At 41.4% G+C, this 25,490-nt stretch overlaps 1 protein-coding gene and 2 non-coding genes across 3 annotated transcripts; 2 read left to right on the top strand and 1 right to left on the bottom strand.

The window, feature by feature from the left end:
• Positions 1 to 164, bottom strand: LOC138984478 (U1 spliceosomal RNA). The gene has a single exon (XR_011461772.1). It is a non-coding gene; the product is annotated as a U1 spliceosomal RNA (small nuclear RNA).
• A 3,750-nt stretch (positions 165 to 3,914) lies between these two features.
• LOC138984467 (U1 spliceosomal RNA) lies at positions 3,915 to 4,078 on the top strand. The gene has a single exon (XR_011461762.1). It is a non-coding gene; the product is annotated as a U1 spliceosomal RNA (small nuclear RNA).
• A 3,942-nt stretch (positions 4,079 to 8,020) lies between these two features.
• On the top strand, positions 8,021 to 24,240 carry EAPP (E2F associated phosphoprotein). The gene is made up of 6 exons (XM_005910628.3): positions 8,021 to 8,179; positions 11,155 to 11,336; positions 12,431 to 12,523; positions 13,815 to 13,932; positions 16,554 to 16,667; positions 22,221 to 24,240. The coding sequence occupies exons 1-6, from the start codon at positions 8,082 to 8,084 to the stop codon at positions 22,495 to 22,497; spliced, it is 882 nt and encodes a 293-aa protein (XP_005910690.1). The 5' UTR covers positions 8,021 to 8,081; the 3' UTR covers positions 22,498 to 24,240.
• Positions 24,241 to 25,490: the final 1,250 nt, after the last annotated feature.

Here is a 25,490-nt window from a genome sequence, read left to right as displayed (position 1 = left end):
CAGGGGAAAGCGCGAACGCAGTCCCCCACTACCACAAATTATGCAGTCGAGTTTCCCACATTTGGGGAAATCGCAGGGGTCAGCACATCCGGAGTGCAATGGATAAGCCTCGCCCTGGGAAAACCACCTTCGTGATCATGGTATCTCCCCTGCCAGGTAAGTATGAGTTGATGCCCACCCACCGCCCAACACCCTCGAGCTCGCCCCACTCTGCACGCACGGTCACTTCCCTCGCACCATCTCCGCACACTCAGCTCCTGCTCGTCCCTCGGCCCGGCCTCGCCCACCCGGGGAACAACCTCAGGAACCTCCGCGTGTGCACACGCAGGACACCGAGGCCCGGGAGGAGCGGGACCAGCAGCCTCCGCGCGCCGCTCATCTACATACGCCACGCCCCCATACCGGTTGTGTGACCAACCAATCCCCAACCTAGACAAGTTGCCTTGAGGTTTCTGGGCCCGCAGCGAGAAGACGCGACCTGGAGGGGGAGCCCGGGAAAACAGGAGTTCTGGGCGGCCGGAACCCCGCATTTGAGAGTGAGGGTGTGAGTCGCGGCTCCGTTCTAGTCTCACCTTCCGATTTTGTTTTCACAGCCAGACCGAACTCATCCCCACTGGGCATGGTTATTATGAGGACCTTTCCCTCCCCCGACCCCCGTTAAATATTTAAGTAATAAGATTTCCGCAGTCAATTTAAAAGCGATCGCTTTATTCGTAGTGTCTTCCTGAGTTAGCATCTCCATCAACTACTTCAACACATATCTGCTTCAAGATACACACTAAACCAAGTGAAAGTTAGAGGGGAAAAAAGTCAAGAATCTAACCTTGAAGAAAGTAAACCAGGGCAAGGTACAAACTTCTTCCACTTTGCAAAGAATACGGTGCTTGAGTCAAGTATATAGTACTGGCAAATACAAAGTTTTAAATTTTATTTTGGCCGTTGCCCTGCGATTTGCAGGATCTAAGTTTCCCCACCAGCGACTGAGCCTCTGCTCCCTGCAGCGCAAGCACCATCCAAACCCTACCTGTCTTTCAAAATCCATCTGCAAGCAATGGGTGGCTCAGTTACTAGATAGAAAGATCCTTTAGGATTCCTTTCAGCCACGAGATGCTGCACCTATGGTTACTCCAACTGTATGATTGCTGTGATACCTTTTCAGATTCTCCCTCTGCTTGTGCTCTTTCTATGCTTTGAAATCTTGTAGGATAATGTACCACTCATATGCTATATATTTCTGTGGTTTTGTTTGTTTCTAGACTGTGCCTCTTGGCTTGTGGGATCCTAGTTTTCCAACCAGGGACTGAGCCCAGACCCACTGCCCTAAAAGGGAGGAGTCCTACTGGACTGCCAGGGAACTCCCTTCCTTGGTTTTCAACTATTGTTCCACCCAGCTTTCTTGGGAGGTACAATACTCTCCCGTGAGTAACAATGACATGAAAGAGACACCTGTTAGGAAACCCATTTTTCTTTTTCTGAGAATTGTGGCCCTGGTCAGGGCCACAATTACATCCATATTCATTCTGATCCACAAAGTTAAGTCATTACTTATTTACTCCCATAAATTTAAAACTAAGAATTGGAAATGCTAACGAGTTGGTTTTGATTCTAGGACTAGGACTTTGATTTTAGGACAGAACAAGTAAACTCAGGGGCTGAGCCTGTCGATTTTTGGTGGTTACATGTGCTAATGACAAGCAAGCAAAGGGAAGCAGGAGTATGTAGCAAACTGAAACAGAGAGGCTTTCCCTGACCCCCTTGTCAAACACTGTAAGCCCTCACCCCAACCCCCGCTCTCCGTCGTGTCTTCTCTGTCCCTTAACCCACGTTTCCCCCTTCTACTTCATGTTACTTGTTTGCTTACTTCTGTATCCCTCTTCCATTTCTCTATTGTTGCACAAAAATATCACCCCCACCCCCCAAAAAAAACACCCCCAAAGTTAAGAGCTTTGAAACAAAACCACTCATCTATTTTCATCCAAATCTGCAGTTTGGGAAGGGATTTCTCTCTTCCCCAATGTCTGGGGTCACAGTTTGGGGCTGAAACCTGAGTGTGTCCCTTTTCCATGTATGGCTCTTGGCTTGTGGGATCTTACTTCTCCAACCAGGAACAGATTGGAGACAAAACTTTGGTCTTCTGTTGAAGAAGATGATCGGTAGGCTGTGACCACTGGTCTTTGAGCTAGACTCAGGCAACCATTCCCCTGTCCTTGGAATGTACCCTCTGCCTACTACTCCCACAGTGGGAGCTATCCCAAGGAAAAAACCTTGAGGAAGTAAGGCGTTGTTGAGATCGTCTGAACAGTATACTTGACAACCCAGTTAAGGCCTTTTTATAACTTTTAAGATTTGGCAGGTAGGGGTAGAGAGCTACTCCTCTTTCAGCCACCCAAGACAATTTTAGTAAGTTCCTATGCTTCTTGGACCTGCCATCTACCAACTTACGGTGGCCTACCTCTATCTTAGAGAAAGCAACGGCACCCCACTCCAGTATTTTTGCCTGGAAAATCCCATGGATGGAGGAGCCTGGTGGGCTGCAGTCCATGGGGTCTCTAAGAGTTGGACACGACTGAGCGACTGCACTTTCACTTTTCACTTTCCTGCATTGGAGAAGGAAATGGCAACCCACTCCAGTGTTCTTGCCTGGAGAATCCCAGGGCCGGGGAAGCCTGGTGGGCTGCCGTCTATGGGGTCGCACAGAGTCGGACACGACTAAAAGTCACGCAGCAGCACCTCTATCTTTACTCTCTCCTTAGGGAGGGAGAAGAGTCAGGTTCTGAAGCAGCAGCTTCCTCGCAACATGGCAGCCCCAGTGTTGTCAGCCTTCTTATTCACAGCTCAAGTCGGCCACACAAGGTTCTCAGAGACACAGAGGAAGATGCAAGGCTTCTGCTGACCTAGCCTCAGAATCCCCTGAAAATCACTTGGGCCTCATTCTATTGGTCAGCCTAGTTACTGGGATTCCAGGGGAAGGGTAGACTCTAAGTGGGCAGAGTAGCTGGGATATAAAATGTCTCATTTACTCTCTAAAAATTGTTTGGAATTCCCTGACGGTCCAGTTGCTAGGACTCTGTGCTTGCGCTGCAGGGAGCAGAGGCTCAGTCGCTGGTGGGGAAACTTAGATCCTGCAAATCGCAGGGCAACGGCCAAAATAAAATTTAAAACTTTGTATTTGCCAGTACTATATACTTGACTCAAGCACCGTATTCTTTGCAAAGTGGAAGAAGTTTGTACCTTGCCCTGGTTTACTTTCTTCAAGGTTAGATTCTTGACTTTTTTCCCCTCTAACTTTCACTTGGTTTAGTGTGTATCTTGAAGCAGATATGTGTTGAAGTAGTTGATGGAGATGCTAACTCAGGAAGACACTACGAATAAAGCGATCGCTTTTAAATTGACTGCGGAAATCTTATTACTTAAATATTTAACGGGGGTCGGGGAGGGAAAGGTCCTCATAATAACCATGCCCAGTGGGGATGAGTTCGGTCTGGCTGTGAAAACAAAATCGGAAGGTGAGACTAGAACGGAGCCGCGACTCACACCCTCACTCTCAAATGCGGGGTTCCGGCCGCCCAGAACTCCTGTTTTCCCGGGCTCCCCCTCCAGGTCGCGTCTTCTCGCTGCGGGCCCAGAAACCTCAAGGCAACTTGTCTAGGTTGGGGATTGGTTGGTCACACAACCGGTATGGGGGCGTGGCGTATGTAGATGAGCGGCGCGCGGAGGCTGCTGGTCCCGCTCCTCCCGGGCCTCGGTGTCCTGCGTGTGCACACGCGGAGGTTCCTGAGGTTGTTCCCCGGGTGGGCGAGGCCGGGCCGAGGGACGAGCAGGAGCTGAGTGTGCGGAGATGGTGCGAGGGAAGTGACCGTGCGTGCAGAGTGGGGCGAGCTCGAGGGTGTTGGGCGGTGGGTGGGCATCAACTCATACTTACCTGGCAGGGGAGATACCATGATCACGAAGGTGGTTTTCCCAGGGCGAGGCTTATCCATTGCACTCCGGATGTGCTGACCCCTGCGATTTCCCCAAATGTGGGAAACTCGACTGCATAATTTGTGGTAGTGGGGGACTGCGTTCGCGCTTTCCCCTGATCAACGTGGTTTATGAAGAATAGACGAGCTTATAGTGGCTACGTAGTCTGCTCTTTCGGCGGTAGCTGCGTATTTTTAATAAAGGTCCTATCACTTCGGCATTATGCAGTGTGTTTCGTTACTTGTACGGATGATGCACAGAAAGTTGTTCTCTGCGCTGAGTGTGATGTGATTAATCGTTCAAACCACGGAATCTTCTCAGTTGTATCTCCAGTTGTAACCCTTTATGAACGCTTGTCACTTTCCCCATTTGGGAAAGGGTCTCTGTTAAGTTTACAACACTTTGAATAATAGGTGTTATACAGAAAGTAGTGAAGGTGGTGTGATCACTCAACTCAGAGAAGGCAATGGCAACCCACTCCAGTCAGTGTTCTTGCCTGCAGCATCCAAGGGAGGAGGGAGACCTGGTGGGCTGCCGTCTGTGGGGTCGCACACAGCCGGACACGCCTGAAGCGACTTAGCAGCAGCAGCAGTGATCACTCAACTAGAGCCAGAGATCCGGGAATGCGAAGTGAAGTGGGTGGGCCTTAGGACCTTCACTAGTGGAGTTGATGGGATTCCAGGTGAGCTATTTCATAATCCTAAAAGATGCTGTGAACGTGCTGAATGTGGAAAACTCAGCAGTGGCCACAGGACTGGAAGAGGTCAGTCTGCATTCCAACCCCAAAGGAAGGCAATGCCAAAGAATGCTCACACTACCGCACAAGTGCACTCATCTCACACGCTAGTAAAATAATGCTCAAAATTCTCCAAATCAGGCTTCAGCAGTACGTGAACCCTGAACTTCCAGCTCTTCAAGGTGGATTTAGAAAAGGCAGAGGAACCGAGATCAGATTGCCGACATCCGTTGGGTCATCGGAAAAAGCAAGAGTTCCAGGAAAACTTCTGCTTCATTGACTATGCCAAAGCCTTTGACTGTGTGGATCACAAACGAACTCTGGAAAATTCTTAGAGATGGGAATATCAGACCACCTGACCTGCCTCTTGAGGTCAGCCATACGCAGGTCAGGAAGCAACAGTTAGACCTGGACATGGAACAACAGACTGGTTCCAAATCGGGAAAGGAAGAGAGAGGTATCAATGACCTCAGATATGCAGATGACACCACCCTTATGGCAGAAAGCGAAGAAGAACTAAAGAGCCTCTTGATGATAGTGAAAGAGGAGAGAAAAAGTTCGCTTAGAACTAAACATTCAGAAAACTAAGATCGTGGCATCTGGTCCCATCACTTCATGGCAAATAGATGGGGAAACAATGGAAACAGTGACAGGCTGTATTTTGGGGGCTCAAAGTCACTGCAGATGGTGACTGCAGCGATGAAATTGAAAGACGCTTGCTCCTTGGAAGAAAAGTTATGACCAACCAGACAGCATATTAAAAAGCAGAGACATTACTTTGCCAACAAAGGTCCCTCTAGTCAAAGCCATGGTTTTTCCAATAGTCATGTATGGATGTGAGAGTTGGACTATAAAGAAAGCTGAGCACTGAAGAATTTAACTGTGGCGTTGGGGAGACTCTTGAGAGTCCCTTGGACTGCAAGGAGATCCAACCAGTCCATCCTAAAGAAGATCAGTCCTGAATATTCATTGGAAGGACTGATGCTGAAGCTGAAACTGCAATATTTTGGCCACCTGATGTGAACAACTGACTCATTGGAGAAGACCCTGATGCTGGGAACGACTGAAGGCGGGAGGAGAAGGGGACGACAGAGGATGAGATGGTTGGATGGCATCACCGACTCAATGGACACGGAGTTTGAGTAAACTCCGGGAGTTGGACAGGGAGATCTGGCGTGCTGCAGTCCATGGGGTCCCAAAGAGTCAGACACGACTGAGCGACTGAACCGAACTGAACTGAATAGGTGTTAGAGGCTATACTAAGCAGATCAGATGAAGACAAATATAATATCTGTAAAATCACTTACTGTTTCAGTCGTGCCTGACTCTGCGACCACATGGACTGCAGCATGCCAGGCTTACCTGTCCTTCACAGTCTCCCAGGGTTGCTCAAACTCATGTGCATTGAGTCGGTGATGCCATCCAACTAGCTCATCATCCTCTGTCACTGCTCTTCCTCCTGCCTTCAATCTTTCCCAGCATCAGGGTCTTTTCCAATGAGTCAGCTCTTCGCATCAGGTGGCCAAAGTATTGGAGTTTCAGCTTCAGCATCAGTCCTTCCAATGAACACCCAGGACTGATTTCCTTTAGGATGGACTGGCTGGACCTCCTTGCAGTCCAAGGGACTCTCAAGAGTCTTCTCCAACACCACAGTTCAAAAGCATCAATTCTTTGGCGCTCAGCTTTCTTTAGGGTTCAACTCTCATATCCATATACATGACTACTGGAAAAACCACAGCTTTGACTAGACAGCCCTTTGTTGGCAAAGAAGGGACAAAGGAGTCCAATCGATTCCAAGACTTTCAGTCTATGGCAACTCTAAGGATGTCAGGAAGTGGTAAGAGCAGAAATTGAGTCAAAAGTAGCTATTGGCTGAGGCATAGGAATGGGGTGAAAGATGCTGTGCCGGTTTGGGGCTACATTGATTGAATTGCAACAGGTGGAGGTATCTAGCCAAGCAAGAGGAAATTCGACAAAGTATCAGAGGAAAGGGCAAGGATTAAATAAGACAGAGTAGTCATCTGAATTGGATCATTAAGAGGGGTCACTTGTCCCTAAGGGGGCAGACGCTTGAATATAGGCTGGTAAAGAAACAGAAGAATCGGTCTTACAGTCGAGACGCTGTCATCTGTCTCATCTGACATATCCAGTGGATGTGTAAGGTAAGGGCTGAGAAAAGATTGGGACTAAGAAGAGGTCATGGAGAAGGCAATGGCACCCCCACTGCAGTACTCTTGCCTGGAAAATCCCAAGGAGCCTGGTGGGCTGCAGTCCATGGGGTCGCTAGAGTCGGACACGACTCAGCAAGTTCACTTTCACTTTTCACTTTCCTGCATTGGAGAAGGAAATGGCAACCCACTCCAGTGTTCTTGCCTGGAGAATCCCAGGGACGAGGGAGCCTGGTGGGCTGCCGTCTGTGGGGTCGCACAGAGTCGGACACGACTGAAGTGACTTAGCAGCAAGAAGAGGTCAAGAAAGGCAAATTAGGAAGTAATGACAGGTTGGTGCTTTTGAACTGTGGTGTTGGAGAAGACTCTTGAAAGTCCCTTGAACTGCAAGGAGATCCAACCAGTCCATCCTAAAGGAGATCAGTCCTGAGTGTTCATTGGAAGGACTGATGCTGAAGCTGAAATTCCAATATTTTGGCCACCTCACGCGAAGAGTTGACTCACTGGAAAAGACTCTGATGCTGGGAGGGATTGGGGGCAGAAGGAGAAGGGGATGACAGAGGATGAGATGGCTGGATGGCATCACCGACTCGATGGACACGGGTTTGGGTAAACTCCGGGAGTTGGTGAAGGACAGGGAGGCCTGGCGTGCTGCGGTTCATGGGGTCTCAAAGAGTCGGACACGACTGAGCGACTGAACTGAACTGAATTGAATGACAGCTTAGCAACTTTTTGGAAGACAGAAGAGGGCGGAAGTCAGACTGAGAAGGGAGAACTGTGAAACCAAGGCAGTAGCGCGAGAAAAAAAGGCAGAAGTGTTTCAGGCGACGAGGCTGGAGGGACGTCGAATGCTAGTGTCTGGAGACCTACTGGCCCTGATCTAAGGCTACAAGTCCCTCAGCATATAGATTTCTGGTTTTTCATGTCACAACGTGAAACACGGCAAGTGGAGTGTTTATCTCACATACTGCCACTTATGAGGGTGCTGACTGCAACTTCCAGTAATAAGGTAGCGGCTTCCTATGTTCCAAATAGGAACATATTCCTGTTGCGAAGGGTAGCAGCAGGTCTTTGGGACCCGCCTGCCGTACCAGCCCTTCGCTGGGAATAACCGCGCAGGCGCGTATTAAGGACTCGGAAGTGCGGGCGGAAGTTGTGTCGGAGCACTTTAGGGAAGGGACCTGCGGAGTAAACAGTCATTCGGCAGACGCCTGTGGATGGTATCGGAGGGGCTAGTCACTATGAACCGCCTCCAAGACGACTATGACCCGTACGCAGTTGAGGAGCCTAGCGACGAGGAGCCGGCTTTGAGCAGGTGGGCCCCTGGCCCGCCCCGTCCCCCTGCCTCTCCCCGGCCCCCGAGGCTTCGGACCAAGGTCGGACCTCAGCCTCCCGACTTGCTGCGCTTTCCCGGCCCTTTCGGATACTCCGGCCAGCGGTTCGGGACCCTGTCGCACCCCGCTGTCGTCTGTGGGACTCCGCCGGGGGTTCTGGTGAGGTCTTGCAGTCACGGGGGAGGCAGGATCGAAATTGGCGCAGGGAAGGGCCATAGTCCATATTCTGGAATTAAGCGTAAGATTCAAAAGCCGTGAGGTCGAATCCTGCTTCTGCAGCTTACCAGCACTGTGACTGAGGGCCAGTCTCTTATCGTCGGTTTCTCGTTTGTAAAAAGGAAGTATAATAAACATCTCGAGTTTGTTGTGAGGCACTTGGGACTTAACTGTGAATTGAACATCATGAAGATTAAATTGCCATAAACAGAAATTAGGCTATTGTATGCTTGCTCTGGGCTACAGAGATCAGACATAAGATTTTTTGTCTTCGACAGGTTTAACGGTAAAGTAGGGGACATAAGATAGATAAGTATCTTGCGAGATACAGGTCTTGGAAATAAACGTGTATTGCAGAAGAGCGCTGTAGAAAAAGATGACCTGGGATAGTTACAGATGAAGTTCCACGGGAATTTCCAGAAGGGAGGGATTAATCCTACCTGGGGGAAACTTGCAATTATGTTGACTAGGTATTTCCAGGCAAGTTTAGCCATTTTTAAAGCTGTCAGCAGATCCTGTTCATAAACTTAAAAACATTCTGTCCGACTAGTTTTCTGTGAAACCGTTTTTCTCTTAATCACAGTGCTTCCTCATACTATCCTGAGGAAGGTTTATAGGATGGGAGATCAGACTGCTGTGAGGATTTCTGTTGTGGGAAATGAGGATGGATTCCAGGATTCCCTTATGAAGAGTTTCACTTAGGGGCCCAGTCTGTGAAAGTAGGTCTCAATTAGTAATTCAGTTTGATTGGTTTCAGTGTTTCCTGAACTTGAGTTATTCTTCCATTATCATTCCCATATTCACCCTTGTTATTATTCATTTAATATTTTTCTTTAAGTCAGTTTACATTTTTGTAGTTAAATGCCTTTTTTTTTTGGCTCACAGTTTGTGGGATCTTAGTTCCCTAACGGGGGATTGAACCTGGGCCCCCAGCAGTGGAAGCACAGAGTCCTAACCACTGGATCACCAGGGAATTCCCATGTAGTTAAATATTTGTAAGGAGACTTTATATTCCTGTGATGGTTGCCACTGGTAAGGTAACTGTAAATACTTTGAAAACAAAACAGTGTTTTAGGCAGTATTGCCTGCTGAATCCAATGCTTGTTTTGGAAAGGGAAATTGTGTTAGAGAGGTGTTTAAGAGGTGTCTGTCAGGATTTGATTTTACTCTATCTAGAAGTGACTCCTTTATCGCCTGTTACTGTTTCATGGAAGCTGGCAGAACACATGAGTCTCCCGAGTAAGAGACACCTCACAGTAGAGCAAGCAGTCTGAGCATCCCGTTTGTGTTGGTTGCTCTTGCTTCCAACTCCCATCTATAGGAGTTACTTGGAGAGGCCCACATGGCTGCTAGGTGTTCAGTGGGTTGGTATCATAGCTGAGGACCACTTGGGCTTGGAGAATGCACCTTTTACAGCAGGCAGTAAATATGCCACTAGATGCCAGTAACCCCTCCTCCCACATCCCAGTTGTGACAATCAAAAATATCTCTAGCTGTGCCATATGTTCCCTAGGAGGCAAAATTGCCCCCAGTTGAAGAGTACTGTGATAGTTCAAGGGTAACAGTGAAAGATAAGCCTGAAAAGATAAGTTGAAACCAGATTGTGGAAGATTCTTTTGAATGCTGTACTCGGAGTTTTGGTCATGGATGATTTTCTTTTGGATTTGGGTAGTGATGTGATAACAGTTCTTTAGGAATAATATGCTGGCCTCAGGGTTCAGGGTGGAAGGAAGCAGAAGAGTTTTGAGACCTGGAGATCATTAGGCCTTGATGGTACAGGCAGAGATAAGAGAACCTGAGTGAATATAGAGGTGATGAAAAAAGGGAGCATGCTGATCAGGATGGGGAATTTTCTTGGGAGTAAAATCTGGATAAGGCCTCTGTCATTAGCAAAATTGATTGGCATGAGTTGTATTATTCTTATTTACCTTCTTCTGGTGTATTAATAGAAGAGAAAAATAGTGAAGCAAAACCCGTGAATAGTCTGTAACTGTTCATCAGACCATGAATAATTGAACATGATATATGTACTGTTGACTGAATTAGAAATGTCTTAGGCATTTCATCTGGATAACATTTCATTTCTTCTGATACCTGGTTTAATTCCATACTGCTATTGATGGGGAAACCCAGGCACAGAAGGGCAAATCGGCATACATTGCTCAGGAGAATTTGGAATATACTTTAGGTCTCTCTCTCTTTTTATAGTTCCCTGTAGCACTGTGCCTTTTAAACTGTGATATTTATTTACTGTCTGTTAACATTTTGTGTGGATATATTGGCTGTCTGTTACATATATTAAGTTTTATTTAAGTGTCCAGACTTTGAAACAAACGCCCAGTAAAATTTTCATTGCTGATAGAATTACGAATTGGTGCAATACACTTGAAAAGTAGTGTGATAATTCCAGAAGTCAGAAGGATGTTTATGTCTAATTTTAGACATTTAACCTAAGGAAATCAACAGAAACAAAATTATATATCCAGAGCTATTCATTGTATGTGTTTAATAGCAAGGACAAATAACTATACAGCATCTGCAAGAGGAAATGGTATGCAGACATTAAAAAATATGTTTGGAAATATGCAGAAATGGTTGAAGTCAGAAGAGCTGTATGTAATGACAGCTGAATCCAGTGCAACCTTATGAAACTTAAAATTGTTGGGCAATGGGATGATAGGTGTTCAAGTTATTTTAATACTTTAATATTCATGTTCTTTGTGATTTAAATGTGTTCTAGTTCTGAAGATGAGGTGGATGTGCTTTTACATGGAACTCCTGACCAAAAACGAAAACTTATCAGAGAATGCCTTACTGGGGAAAGTGAATCCTCTAGTGAAGATGAATTTGAAAAAGAAATGGAAGCTGAATTAAATTCTACCATAAAAACAATGGAGGACAAGTTATCTTCTCTAGAAACAGGTAAACTTTTAGTTCGATTCTCACATAGATATTTTTCTAAGCTCCATAACGGCAGAGACCCTTATTTGCGTTCTGTTGTGTCCCCAGCACTTTCAGTCCGTGCCCAGTAAACACGTCTTGAGTGAATGAATAAATGTACTTGGCAACCTGAGCGTGCTTTTCTTTCATTGCTAGTGCAGACTTTTCCTGCGGTGCTGGAAAGAGGCTGTTAAGCGTTGTTTACTTATATGATTTCCTTTTGTACTTTTTACCCTAGGATAAAGAAAGAAAGACACATTAGCTTATAGAAGTACTTTTTAGGTTATGTAACACTGATATAGCAGATTGAGCAATGTGTCACCACGAATTCTTGTCTTATTTTAGTAAGTAATGAAATATACTTAATTCTGGTGCATGGTCTGTTATGTAAAATGTACCTGCCTTGAAAACTTTTGTGAAAGTAGGACTCCTCAGCATTGGTTTCCATATTGTTATGCTATATATTAACTATTAAGAATTGAAAGAATATATGATAATGATCAAAGCAAAGGCAGATATTAATTAAGAGGAAGAATTAGGGATGTACGCATATGATGACAGAAGTATAGGTAATGTCACGGCACTGGGCACTACTGAGGAGAGGAAGAACATGTCCTTGACTCATTCCTCCTGACTCTTTATAGAGCTCTTATCCTCTTTTTTCTAAAGTCCCTTAAAACAAGATGTTTATTTCCTGTTCTCTACAGTATACTGCATGGCTGAAAGGTAGAGATATATATGCTGGTAACTTGAAAATATGGCTATTTTGTTTAATTAGATGTGCTTTTATCATTATCATATGTGCTTTCAGTCTCTTTCTGGCAAGAGAGAAAGAATAATTTTCTCATGATTTGGAACACATATTCGAGGACGAGAAGTTCTCTGTAATTGCATAGGGCACAGAAATACAGTAAGTCATTGACTCCAATAAGTCATTGATGTGAAAGTATTTTTCCACTGAAATGAAATTGGGAATGAGCCGATAGCAGTTTGAAGTGATGGAAGAATGTATGGAGTTTTTTATCTTGTCAATTCTGTATTTTTTAGTCTTTAAACTTCCTTTATGGTTTGACTAGGGTCTTCAGGAGATGGGATAGTTGGAACAGCTCCGACAAAGTACTATGACAATATATATTTTGATTCTGATTCTGAAGATGAAGACAAAGCAGGTAAGGAACATGTTTACCAGGTTTAGCAGCTATATTTTATGAAAGAAGTTTTACCTAGCAATTTGATATTAGGTTTTCCCTTTGAGTTTTATCTTTTAAGAAATTGCAGGCGGTTGATGTGAAAACAAAAGCAGGATTGTGCGTAGAACAGATGGAAGCACACACACCTGAGGGCCTGGGACTAGGGCAGCGTGCAGAGGCGCATCTGGGGAGAGGAGGAGAGTCCTGACTCAGTAGCTCTCTGCTCAAGGCTCTCGGCCTCTTTTTCCTTCAGGGTTCTTTAGCACAGCAGCATTTGCTTTCACGACTGCAGACAGTTTCTAGGTTTTACTCTCTTGTAGAATTTTCCCTAAGTTGTTGCTTTTTAAAAAAAAATCAACCTCTCTGTTCTTTGAAATTGATTTTGTATAAATTAGAATTTTTTTTGGCTGTAGTGAGTCTTCATTGCTGCGTGCAGGCTTCCTCTAGTTGCGGCGAGCAGGGGCTACTCTTGGTTGCAGTCGTGGGCTTCTTATTGCAGTGGCTTCTCTCGTTGTGGAGCATAGGCTCTAGGCACCGGGCTGAGGCTGTAGTTGCTCTGCGGCATGTGGGATCTTCCCAGACAAGGGATGGAAGTGGTGTCTCTTGCATTGCAAGGCAGATTCTTAACCACTGGACCACCAGGGAAGCCCCTGATTTTGTGTAAATTTTGAGCAAAGTTGAGCATAATGACAAGAGCTAAAACTAAATTATATCAGTAGTTATGATGGAATACATACATAACATATTTATAAGGTAAAGAAATGATTTTATATTTTTATATATTGTTGCATAAATATTGACTTGTTCAAGTTGGTCTAGTATATGTATATGATCATAGTGTTCCACTCATTTTTGTTCTGAAATCAGTCGCATTTAATGTATGAGAACTTATGGAAAATTTAAGACATCAAAAATAGTTTCTAAGGAATTCCCTGGTGGTCCAGTGGTTGAGACTCCATGGTTCCACTTCTGGAAGTCTGGGTTTGATCCCTGGTCTGGGGAGCTAAGATTCTGCAAGCCGAGCAGTGCAACCAAAAAAAAAAAAATTAGTGTCTGTTCTTGACTTGATTTGGGTGGCTTTTTTGAGACTCTGACTTCTCATTATTTGAACTCGGTTCTGAACTTTATTTGGAGGAATAGTTTAAAAAAATTTTTTTAGGAAGATAGAAAAAATGTATACCTTAGGAAATAGGATTCTTCATTTTGTGTAAAAGAAGGTGTGAATTTTAGACATGCTACTTAGCCATATTCTTAACATTTTCAAAATTAGCACAAGTGACCAAGAAAAAAAAGAAGAAACAACACAGAATTCCAACAAATGATGAATTACTATATGATCCTGAAAAAGATAACAGAGATCAGGCCTGGGTTGACGCACAGAGAAGAGGGTAAGAACTTAAATTTAATATTTCAAATCTTTAGGGAAAATGATTAAAAGATGATTTTCACTGTACTTAGGTTTTGAGTGTATGTGTGTATGTTTATAGAGACTTTGCTGGTGGCTAAGATGGTGAGGGATCTGCCTGTAATGCAGGAGACCCGGGTCATGCATAAAGAAAGTTTGAGAAAAAAAACTACTGAATATTTTGAAAATGAAAAGCAAATTTCAGTCAGGCCATTGGTTATTTATTTATTTTTATTTGAAATATAGCATCATGGACTCAATGGACATGAATCTGAGCAAACTCTGGGCAATAGTGAAAGACAGGGAAGCCTGGTGTGCTGGAGTCCATGGGGTCACAAAGAGCTGGACACGACTCAGTGACTGAAGAGCAACAGCATAGTTGATTAACAATGTCGTGCCAATGTCTGCTGTACAGCAAAGTGACTCAGTTATATACATATATACATTCTTTAGACCATTTATTTTTTAAAAACTGTTGTTGAATTCAAACTGCTGTAGTTAGTCAAGTCTCTCCCTTCAAGAAACAAAGCTGACTTCTTTCAAATAAGCAGTATAAAATTACTTAGAGATTAAAAGTTTATATGGGAAATTCCCTGGGGGTCCAGTGGTTAGGACTCCACGTTTCCACTGCAAGGTGCTCAGGTTCGATTCCTGGTTGGAGAACTAAAATCCCGCATGCCTCAGCATGGCCAAAAGTAAAAGAGTTTATGTGGATTAAGAGTGGATGTTATGTTTTCTATTTGAATACTTGAATCATGTTTACAAATTTGACTTTTTAAAGTTGAGGTAAAATTCACATGACGTAATGTTAACCATTTTGAAGTTAGCAGTTCAGTGGCATTTAGTGTGTTCACAGGGGTGTGTGCAACCACTTCCTATGTTGTTTCAAGTCATTTCCATCATTTCAAGAGGAAACTCCACACTCTATTTCAAATTTGATTTGATGAAGATCGATTTATCATAAAAATGAAAGCTGAAAGCTTATCACTGTTACCTAATGTTACCCTAGCCTGCCTGAGCTTCAGAATCACTGGTGAGAGTGAAATGCAAACCCTTGAGTCCTACTCCAGGAAGTTTCGATTCATCGAGGGTGGGGCCCAGGAATCTATAGTTGTCCAGTCCAGAGGGAATGTGATGCTGTGTGGGTCTTTGTGTACCACCTTTTAGCTTCCACTCTTCCACTTTGTTCTTTTTTCCTCTCTCAGTTTCATCCGTGCACCACTTACAGCTGTGATGAGTAGTTTTCACACCTACAGTGTGAGATGAACATTTTAAGTGCTATGAGCGCTGTTGAAATAATTAAGGAGCTTAAGATCTAGCTCCTGATTCCGGTAACAGAAGTTGTCAGTGACTTAAGATGGAATGTATTTTCATTGTTATGTAATCTTGAGAAGTAACATCTATAAGCCCCTTTTAAGAATATATCCTTTTATACTTTAGTGTCTTTGTAAGTAAATTCATACTTTATTTTTTCAATCAGCACATATTTGTTGAGCACTTACTATACGCAAAACACTGTTCCAGACTCTTGAAATACAAAAGGGAACAAAACAGACTAAGATTCTTAGACACTTAGAGCTTACAATGCTTGCTTTTTAAAAGTAGCTTTATTGATGTGTGTGTGTTTAATTAGTAGACTTTTTTAGAATAATTTTAGAGGTACAGAAAAATTCAGCTGGTAATACAGAGAATTTCCTTATTACTCCCTGCAACCAACAGCAAGACGACCTGACCACTGGACTGCCAGGGAATCCCCCCAGATTTCCTTAGTTTTTATCCTAATATCTATATTCTCTTCCAAGAGCCCATCTGGGATACCATGTTACATTTAGTTGTCATGTCTACTGAGGCTTTTCTTGGCTATGAGTTTCTCAGACTTTCCTTGGTTTTTATGACTTTAACAGTTTTGAGGAGCATGGGTCAGGAATATTGTGGGAGGGTCCTCTATTGGAATTTATCTAATGCTTTTCTCATGATCAGACTGGAATTAGAGGTTTTGGGGCGAAAGACCATAGACGTCAAGTGCCGTTTTCATCACTTTGTATCAAGGGCACATACTATCAAGCATGATTTAGTTTCTCAGCTGTAAAGTTCCTCTTTCCACACCTTTCTGTACCTTCTATTTGGAAGGATGTTATTATATTTAGCCTAGACTTAAGGAGTCATGTTCCATCTCCTTTAGGGGAGAGTATCTTCATAAATTATTTGTAGTTCTTACATATGGGAGATGTGTCTGTTCTCCCTTTATTTACATATTAAGTCATTTATATCAGCATAGAGTCATGGGTATTTATTTATACTTTGCTTATAATTTAACACTGTTTTATTTCAGTGCTCTAATTGTTTTAATTTCAGTCATCAGGGGCTCTTTGAGTTGACTCCTGTGCCCCTTTAACATACTGTCTCATGGATTTTTGGTTTTGTTTTTTCTTTTTGAGTACCGCCTTACTTTCTGGCACTACAGGATGTTCCAGGTCTACCTTATGTGCCCCATTCCTAGAATTAACCATTTTTCTAAAGGGTACTGATTTCTTTTATTGGAAAGTGGCCTTAGAAAGGAAGATCTGGCTTTAATGTGCTTCACCCTTCCTCTTTCTGTTCTAGCTACCATGGTTTTGGAATACAGCGACCACGTCAACAACAGCAGCCTGTTCCGAATAGCGATGCTGTCTTGAATTGCCCTGCCTGCATGACTACACTATGTCTTGATTGCCAAAGGTAACTGATAAAGAGTAACAACACACACATACACACACACGCATGAAAATAAAACCACTTGGTGGTCCTTGTTTAAATAGACTTTTGAGGTACTTAGGAATTCTGATAAAGTTCTGTCCTCATATATCCCTTGTGCTGCACGACTAATCTTTATAGAAATAATTTTGATTATATGTGGTCTAACTAGGTTTTCTAATAAGTACTTGCCAGTGCTGATAAGGATTCAGTAAAACTGCATATATATTTTAAGATGATGAAATCTCTCAAATAGACTCATTCTTTTTTTCTATTGTGATAACATAAAATTTACTATTTTAAGCATTTAAAAATGTTGCTGTAAGAGTATTTCATTTGAATATTCAATTTATTGTTAGCTAGACCATTTAAGAATTAAATCTTTTCCCAGCTTTATTGAGATGTAATTGACATATACCATTGTATAAGCTTTAGGTATACAGTATACAGTGTAATGATTAGATATTCAAATATATTGCAGGATGATTACCACAATAAGGTTAGTTAACACAGCCATCACCTTACATAGTTCCTTTTTTTGGGTAGTGAAAACTTTTAAGATCTACTCTCAGCATTTTTCAAGTATGTGATACAGCGGGAGGCTTGGGTTTGATCCCTGGGTTGGGAAGATCCCCAGGAGGAGGTCATGGCAACCCACTCAGTGTTCTTACCTGGAGAATCCCTATGGACAGAGGAGCCTGGTGGGTTACAGTCCATGCAATTGCAAAGAGTCAGACACGACTGAGCAACTAAGCACACACACACACACACACACACACACACACACACACACACACACAACTAAGCACAGCACATTGTTAACTATAGTCATCATGCTATACATGCATCTCCAGAGCTTAATCATTATAACTGGAAGTTTGTATCTTTTGACCACCTTCATCCACCTACCCTCCCCCACCAACTTTTTTTTTAATATAAATTTATTTATTTTAATTGGAGGCTAATTACTTTACAATATTGTATTGGTTTTGCCATACATCAACATGAATCTGCCACGGGTATACACGTGTTCCCCATCCTGAACCCCTCTCCCACCTCCCTCCCCATACCATCCCTCTGGGTCATCCCAGTGCACCAGCCCCGAGCATCCTGTATCATGCATCCAACCTGGACTGGCGATCCATTTCACATATGATATTATACATGTTTCAATGCCATTCTCCCAAATCATCCCACCCTCGCCCTCTCCCACAGAGTCCAAAAGACTGTTCTATACATCAGTGTCTCTTTTGCTGTCTCACAATACAGGGTTATCGTTACCATCTTTCTAAATTCCATATATATGTGTTAGTATACTGTATTGGTGTTTTTCTTTCTGGCTTACTTCAGTCTGTATAATAGGCTCCAGTTTCATCCATCTCATTAGAACTGATTCAAATGTATTATTTTTAATGGCTGAGTAATACTCCATTGTGCATATGTACCACAGCTTTCTTATTAATTCATCTGCTGATGGACATCTAGGTTGCTTCCATGCCCTGGCTATTATAAACAGTGTTGCGATGAACATTGTCTCCCCCACCAACTTTATGAGTTCAGTTGTTTGGTTTCTTTTTTTTTTTGGATTTCACATATAAGTGAGATCATACACTCTTTGTCTTTCTCTTTCTGACTTATTTCACTTAGCATAATTCCTTCAAGCTCCATCCATGTTGTTACAAATGGCAGGATTTTTTTTTTTTTTTTTTTAGTGGCTGAATAATATTCTATTGTGTGTATATACCATATTTTCTTTATTTATTCATCAGTCGATGGACATGTATGTTGTTTCCACATCTTGGCTGTTGTAAATGCTGTAATGGGTTTTTGGGAGGAAGACCACTGAAGTAAAGTGCCATTTTCATCACATTATATCATAGGCAACAAGCTATCAACATGATTTATGGCTATTAATGTTGACCTTGATCACCTGGCTAAGGTGAGGGCTCAGATGTCTCTTTGAGAGAGTATTTTCATTCCTTTGTATACATTCCCAACAGTGGGATTGCTAGATCATATGACGGTTCTCTTTTTGAGGCTCCTCTGTACTGTTTTCCATGGTGGCTGTACCAATTTACATTCCTACCAGTAGTACACAAGGGTTCACTTTTGTTATCTTTTGACTTTTTGATCATATCTATTCTATGAGGTGATATCTTACTGTAGTTTTGAGGTGATGATCTTACAGTAGTTTTGATATGTAGTTCCCTGATAATATTGAGTACCTTTTTGTATACCCGTTAGCCATTTGTATGTCTTATTTGTAAAAATGTCTATTCAACTTCTTTGCCCACTTATTAATTGGATTTTTTTATATTGAGTTCCTTATATATTTTGGAGATTAACCCTCTATGAGATATATAATTTGCAAATATTTTTTCCCATTCCATAGGTTGCCTTTTTATTTTGTTGATTGTTTCTTTGCTGCGCAGAAGCTTTTTAGTTTGATGGAGTTCCCATTTGTTTATTTTTGCTTTTGTTGCTTGTGCCTTAGGTGTCAGCTCCAAAACATTGCCAAGACCAGTGTTAAGGAGCTTTTTTTTAGGTTTTCTTTTAGGAGTTGTACGATTTCAAATTTTAAGTTGTAGTCTTTATTTCAAATTAATTTTTGTGAGTGGTGTAAGTTAAGGGTCCAATTTCATTTTTTTGCCTATGAATATCTAGTTTTCCCAATACCAGTTATTGAAGAGATTGTCTTTTCCCCATTGAATATTCTTGACTCCTTCCCAAATATTAGTTTATGGTACATGCATGGGTTTATTTCTGGGCTCTTGGTTCTGTTCTGTTGATCAAAGAGTCTGGTTTTTTATGCCAATCCCATACTGTTTTGATTACTGTAGCTTCGCAGCATAGTTAGAAATCAGGAAGTGCGATGCCTCTAGCTTTGTTCTTGTTTCTCAAGATCGTTTTGGTTATTTGAGGTCTTTTATGGTTCCATACAAACTTTAGAATTTTTTATGTTTCTATGAAAAATGCCACTGGAATTTTGATGAAGGTTGCATTGACTCTATAAAATGGCTTTGGGTAGCACGGACATTGTAGCAGTCTCTGAGCTTGGGATATCTTTACATTTATTTGTGTTTTCTTCAATTTCTTTCATCACTGTCATAGTTTTCAGTGTATAGATCCTTCACCTCCTTGGTTAAATTTATTCCTAAGTATTTCATTATTTTTATGTTATTGTGAATGAGATTGTTTTCTTAATTTCTCAGTTTGTTGTTAGTGAAAATGCAACAGATTTTTGTTGATTGCTTGTGTATCCTGAATCTTTGCTGAATTCATTAGTTCTAACATTTTCTTTTTGGAATCTTTAGAGTTTTGTATACATAAGATCATGTCATCTGGAAACAGGGATACTTTTACTTCTTTCTTTTCTGTTTGGTTACCTTTTCTTTTTTTTAACCTGATTGCTTTGACTAAGATTTCTAGAAATATATTGAATAGGAGTGGTGAGAATGGACACTCTTATCTTGTTGCCTGTTTTAACCTTTTTTTTTTTAACTTTAAACTTTTTATTTTGTTTTGGGGTATAGCCGATTGACGATGTTGTGGTAGTTTCAGATGAATAGCAAAGGGACTCAGCCATATATATATATTTATCCATTCTCCCCCAAACCCCTTCCCATCCTTGCACATAACGTTGAGCAGAGTTTCCTGTGCTATATACAATAGGTCCTTGTTGGTTATCCATGTTAAATATAGCAGTGTGCACCTGACCTTCCAGTGTACATTTAAGTGACATGAACTACAGTACAATGGTACAGCCATCATGACTCTCCATTTCCAGAACTTGTTCATCACTCCATTTAGGAACTGTTTCCCCAGTAGACAGTAAGTCACCATTCTCCATCTGTACCTATCCCAGCCTCTGGTAATCTCTATTCTACTTTCCTTTTGGATTGTTCTTTGCTAGTGTATAGAAACAGCAGATTTTTATGTCTTCATTTTGCACTCTGCAACTTTGCTGCCTTAATTTATTAGCTCTGATAGTTTTTTGTGTAATCTTTATAGAACTTTAAACATAATATCATGTCATCTGTGAACAGAGAAGATTTTACTTCTTCCTTTCCGGTTTGGATGCCTTTTATTTCTTTTCCTTACCTCATTGCACTTATTATAACTTTCAAGTTGGATAGAAGTGGTAAAATCAGGTATTTTTTGTCTTGTTCCCTTGTCTTAGAGGAAAAGTTTTGTCTTTCATCATTGAGTATGATGTTAGCTATAAATTTTTCATATATGGCCTTTATTATATTGAGTTCCTTATATTAGTTTTTGGGTATTTTTTATTATGAAAGAGTGTTGAATTTTTCAAATGCTTTTTATGCATCAATTGAGAAGATCATGTATTTTTTTATCCCCGTCATTCTATTAATCCAAATATACTCTTGCCTTTTTCCTCCTTTTTTTGCCAGTAGCCTTATAAACGTCTAACTTAGTCCGTGTTCTAAATCAGGTTAACTGAAACTAAATGATGATGCAGGTGGTAGATTTGTTCTAGTCACTGAGTAGCCAGATGTGGTTTTACTCTTACTAGCTAACTTGAGGTTTCTGATCATCTGCAACAATGAATTTTTGTAGTCTCCATTTGAACTCTTAAGTTTTTTGTATATAAATTGACACCTAGAGTGGGAAATAAAGAAAAAGTAAAGTACCTTTGTATTTAAGTTGCTTCTCTTTTAAATTAAACCATACTGCTGTGTTACAGGATTCCTATACCCAAAAGAAGTTGCTTCAAGATCTAACAGTAGAAATTGGTCTTGGTAAAAATTGTGTTCCATATGAATACAGGATTCCAATATGGTGGAGTATAAATGTAATTTTTATGGTCTCACCTAGAGAAGCACCAGCCTGGTGGTTGGTGGAAGAGGAAAAGATCAGAGTTTAGAACCAGTGGAGGCATAACTTGACTTCACTGTTTTTAGCCAAATAGATATTTCTGTTGCATGAGCTTTAAGGCAGAGAAAAGAAAAGTAACAGTAATTACTAAGTCAAGAAAAGTAGGAAAAAACATTAAAAAAGTTATTTGAGGAGAACAAAGAAAGCATTATTTATTCTTTAGACTATTGGAGTGAAGCCAAGAATGGACATAATAAAGTCAGGTGCTCTTTAAGCATTTAAAATTGTAGCTTTTACTAAAATAGTGACCAGAATGGCACCACCTGTAATGAGAGGAGGGCAGAGTCTCAGGCCACAATAGGAAAAGATGCAGTCAAAGAATTTTTAAACATTACCTCTCAAGTTTCCAACAACTTTTCTTGTCTTTCTGTGTTGGAAGAGCAAATCAAAAACTTTTTCTACTGATGTAAAAGTTAGTTTTAGAGCAGTAGAATATATTCATTCTTTATTATCTATTTTTGTAACAGGTCCCTTCCTGTTCTTAAAATAACTCTTAAAAGTTTTTGAATTTCTTGTTTTGTTCTCATGTTTTAACTTTGTTTGGTATTTCAGTAAGTTTTTGATAGTCTTAAATTTTTATCTAAATGTGTAACTATTAAAATAGAACATACATCCAAATTCTCCATTTCATTTTCCTCTTAGGCATGAATCATATAAAACCCAATACAGAGCAATGTTTGTAATGAATTGTTCTGTCAACAAGGAAGAGATTCTGAGATACAAACCCCCAGAGAACAGGAAGAAAAGGCGAGGCCATAAGAAGATGAGGTCTAACCAAGAAGGTGCTGCGGAGGAGGCAGAGACAGATGTGGAAGAAATCTATCACCCAGTCATGTGCACCGAATGTTCCACTGAAGTGGCAGTCTATGACAAGGATGAAGTCTTTCATTTTTTCAACGTTTTAGCAAGCCATTCCTAAATAGCCATGCTGGCATTTAATTGCCCAATACTGTACACAAGGCAAATACACATTTATGTTCTTCTTGCCTACTCATCTCAATGACAGTCTGAGTGGTTATTTGAGGAAGCAGTGTTTTATCTTTATCTTTTTGAAAGAAAATGGTTATCTGCTCTCATTCCCCCACTTCCTTTAAAGAAAAAGAAAATTTCCCCAGTTCTGATGGGATTCATTATTCATTCCTTTTTTGGATAGATATTTGGAAGCTGGGGCCTTTTATTTATTAAAGCTCTGTAGAATTAAAATGTTCTAGAGTTACAGGTAACTTTTGTTTCAGAGTATTACTTTTATTTTCTGTTTTGGATATACCCTTGGTGTACTTAAACTATATTGTTTCTGCTTAGAAGAATGTTTATTTCTCTTCTCCCCCATAGGATAGAGTGAACAGTATTTAGTAACTGTTAAAATTAGGTAGAGTTAGTATGGGGGTGCCTTGGGTAATTAACATAGGTCTTCCCTTAGAAGGATGGTAGTTACAAGTATTCTAGACTTAATGAATTAACATAGTAAAATAGAAAGTTGTGGGAAGGAAGAGCAAACTAACCCTCTAGCTTTAGACTTAAAAATTCTGTTGCTCTCTCTTGTGCTGCCATTTATTTCAGAATTGCTGTTGCAAGCAACCAAGGTTATTTTGTTTTTGCTCTTAATAATAGAAAAATCATTAGTGGCAGCTTGAAGGAAATTGCAGTGTAGGCATGTGTACATTTTAGCTTTTTTAAAAAAATATGACTGGACTCTTTCCAAAAACAACATTAGGAAGCTCAGGGTCCTCTTGTTATTTTAATAGAGATGTGATAGAATGAAAAAAAATCAGGAAATAGGTTTTAATTCAGGCTCTATCATGCTAATCTTTGGCAAGTCTGTTCCTGTGAGCTCCAGTTTTCTCATCTATAAAATGAAAAGATTAGAAAAGAGCAGTGATTTTCCACAGAGGTCAGGGCTCAACAGAGCTTGAGTGGGACTTCTGCTTTCTTCCTCAGAGAACGATATACATCCAGGAGGGAAAACATATCCTTTCCACCTCCCTGCCTTTTGCACTTTCTAAAAGGCTACACATAAGGTGAACTGGAACCAGTGATAGTGTGGTATTTGTAGGAATTGGATGGAGGCAGAAGAATGATAAAGAATTTGCTTCTAGGAAATTTCCAGTGTCTTAATATCATAGTTGATCATTTTTGTGATATGCTGATATCTATCCAGTTGAATTGTGCTGGAGAAGACTCTTGAGAGTCCCTTGGATTGCACGGAGATCAAAGCAGTCAACCCTAAAGTACATCAACCGTGAATATTCATTGGAAGGACTGAGGTTGAAGCTGAAACTCCAATACTTTGGCCACCTGATGCAAAGAGCTGACTCATTTGAAAAGACCCTCATGCTGGGAAAGATTGAGGGCAGGAGGAGAAGGGGTGACGGGATCAAATGGTTGGATGGCATCATTGACTCAGTGGACATGAGTTTGAGCAAACTCCGGGAGATAGTGAAAGATAGGGAAGCCTGGCATATTGCAGTCTGTGAGGTTGCAAGGAGAGGTTGCAAGGAGTCGGACAGGACTGAGCAACAAAAATCCAGTTGAAAGAAATATGTATACTTTTAAATGTTTCAATATATATGCTTTTAAATGTTTCAGTCGACTGAGCGACTGATCTGATCTGATATACTTTTATGTTTCAACATATTGCCAGATAATACATTACAAAATAATACTACTAGTCTACTTATTTTAACCTTGTATTTGTCTTACTGTAGCTTTATAAGATCTTTTTCTGTCTTACTATCATTGTGTCAGGAGTCTGGGCATGGCTTAGCAGTATCTTCTACTGAGGGTCCAAAAAGGTTGTAATCCAGTTGTTGGCCAGGTTGTATTTTCATGTGAAGACTTGCCCAGGGAAGATTTCACTAACTGCTGCACTTCCAAGCTACTGCACATTGTGAGGTTGTGGGACTGAGGTTGCTGTTTTCTAGCTGGATGTAAGCCAGGTGCTGCTCTCTAGAAGCCTCCTGCCAGGATGTATCTATGCTTCTGTTTTGTGTTTTCATGTGTATCATTCATGAACCCTTTGTCCCCTGCATTGGAAGCGTTGCAGTTTCTTAACCACTGGATCACCGAGGAAGTTCCTGTGATTTCTTCTTTTCTAAGCCCCTTATCCTCCTTACCCCTAAATGTTTTGTCCTCACAATTCCCTAGCCCTCCCTTGCAGGAGTCACTGCCACCCACCTCTGAACTGTTATGTAATTTGGAAATGAAGGAGGCAGGCAGTTAGGGAATGGAGGGAGAAAAGGGAGACCCTACCCCATGTCATCAAATATTAAGATACACGCATATCCAATGTTGAATATCTTTTCTCAAAAAATTTTCTGAATGGATTATCCTGGTTTTGGAAATTAATTGACTGTGTTGACTCATTAATGATTTGATACGCATTTTAAGCAGTCATGGATATGTCAGAATTCTTGAGAAATGTAAAACTCTAATGTGCTAATTATTTTCAAATGTAAGGAAATTCATATGTTTTAAAATGAAAAATTAAGTTTATATATGAATTTAATGGAACATTTTAAAATTTTGTAGTTTAATTTTCTTAAATTGGTGTCTGCCCTTTTCATGCCTAGATCTCAGGCATTTTCTTGTATGTTTTCATTTCTGGAAAAGTTTGCAGGCCCTGGGCTTCCTGCCTACAGTGTGAAATGGACAAATTGGATTTCATCAAGTCTTCCTATAGGAAGGGATCAGTAAGGGAACAAAAAGTTGGCAGTAGTTTTATCAACATCCCATCAGTTCAGTTCAGTTCAGTCACTCAGTCATGTCCGACTCTTTGAGACCCCATGAATCGCAGCACGACAGGCCTCCCTGTCCATCACCAATTCCCGGAGTTCACTCAAACTCACGTTCATCGAGTCGGTGATGCCATCCAGCCATCTCATCGTCTGTCATCCCCTTCTCCTCCTGCCCCCA

The sequence above is a fragment of the Bos mutus genome, chromosome 21 (genome assembly GCF_027580195.1).
Source record: "Bos mutus isolate GX-2022 chromosome 21, NWIPB_WYAK_1.1, whole genome shotgun sequence".
Lineage (NCBI taxonomy): Eukaryota > Metazoa > Chordata > Mammalia > Artiodactyla > Bovidae > Bos > Bos mutus.
Note: the sequence above shows the minus strand (reverse complement) of the source record. Positions and strands in the feature narration are given on the sequence as shown.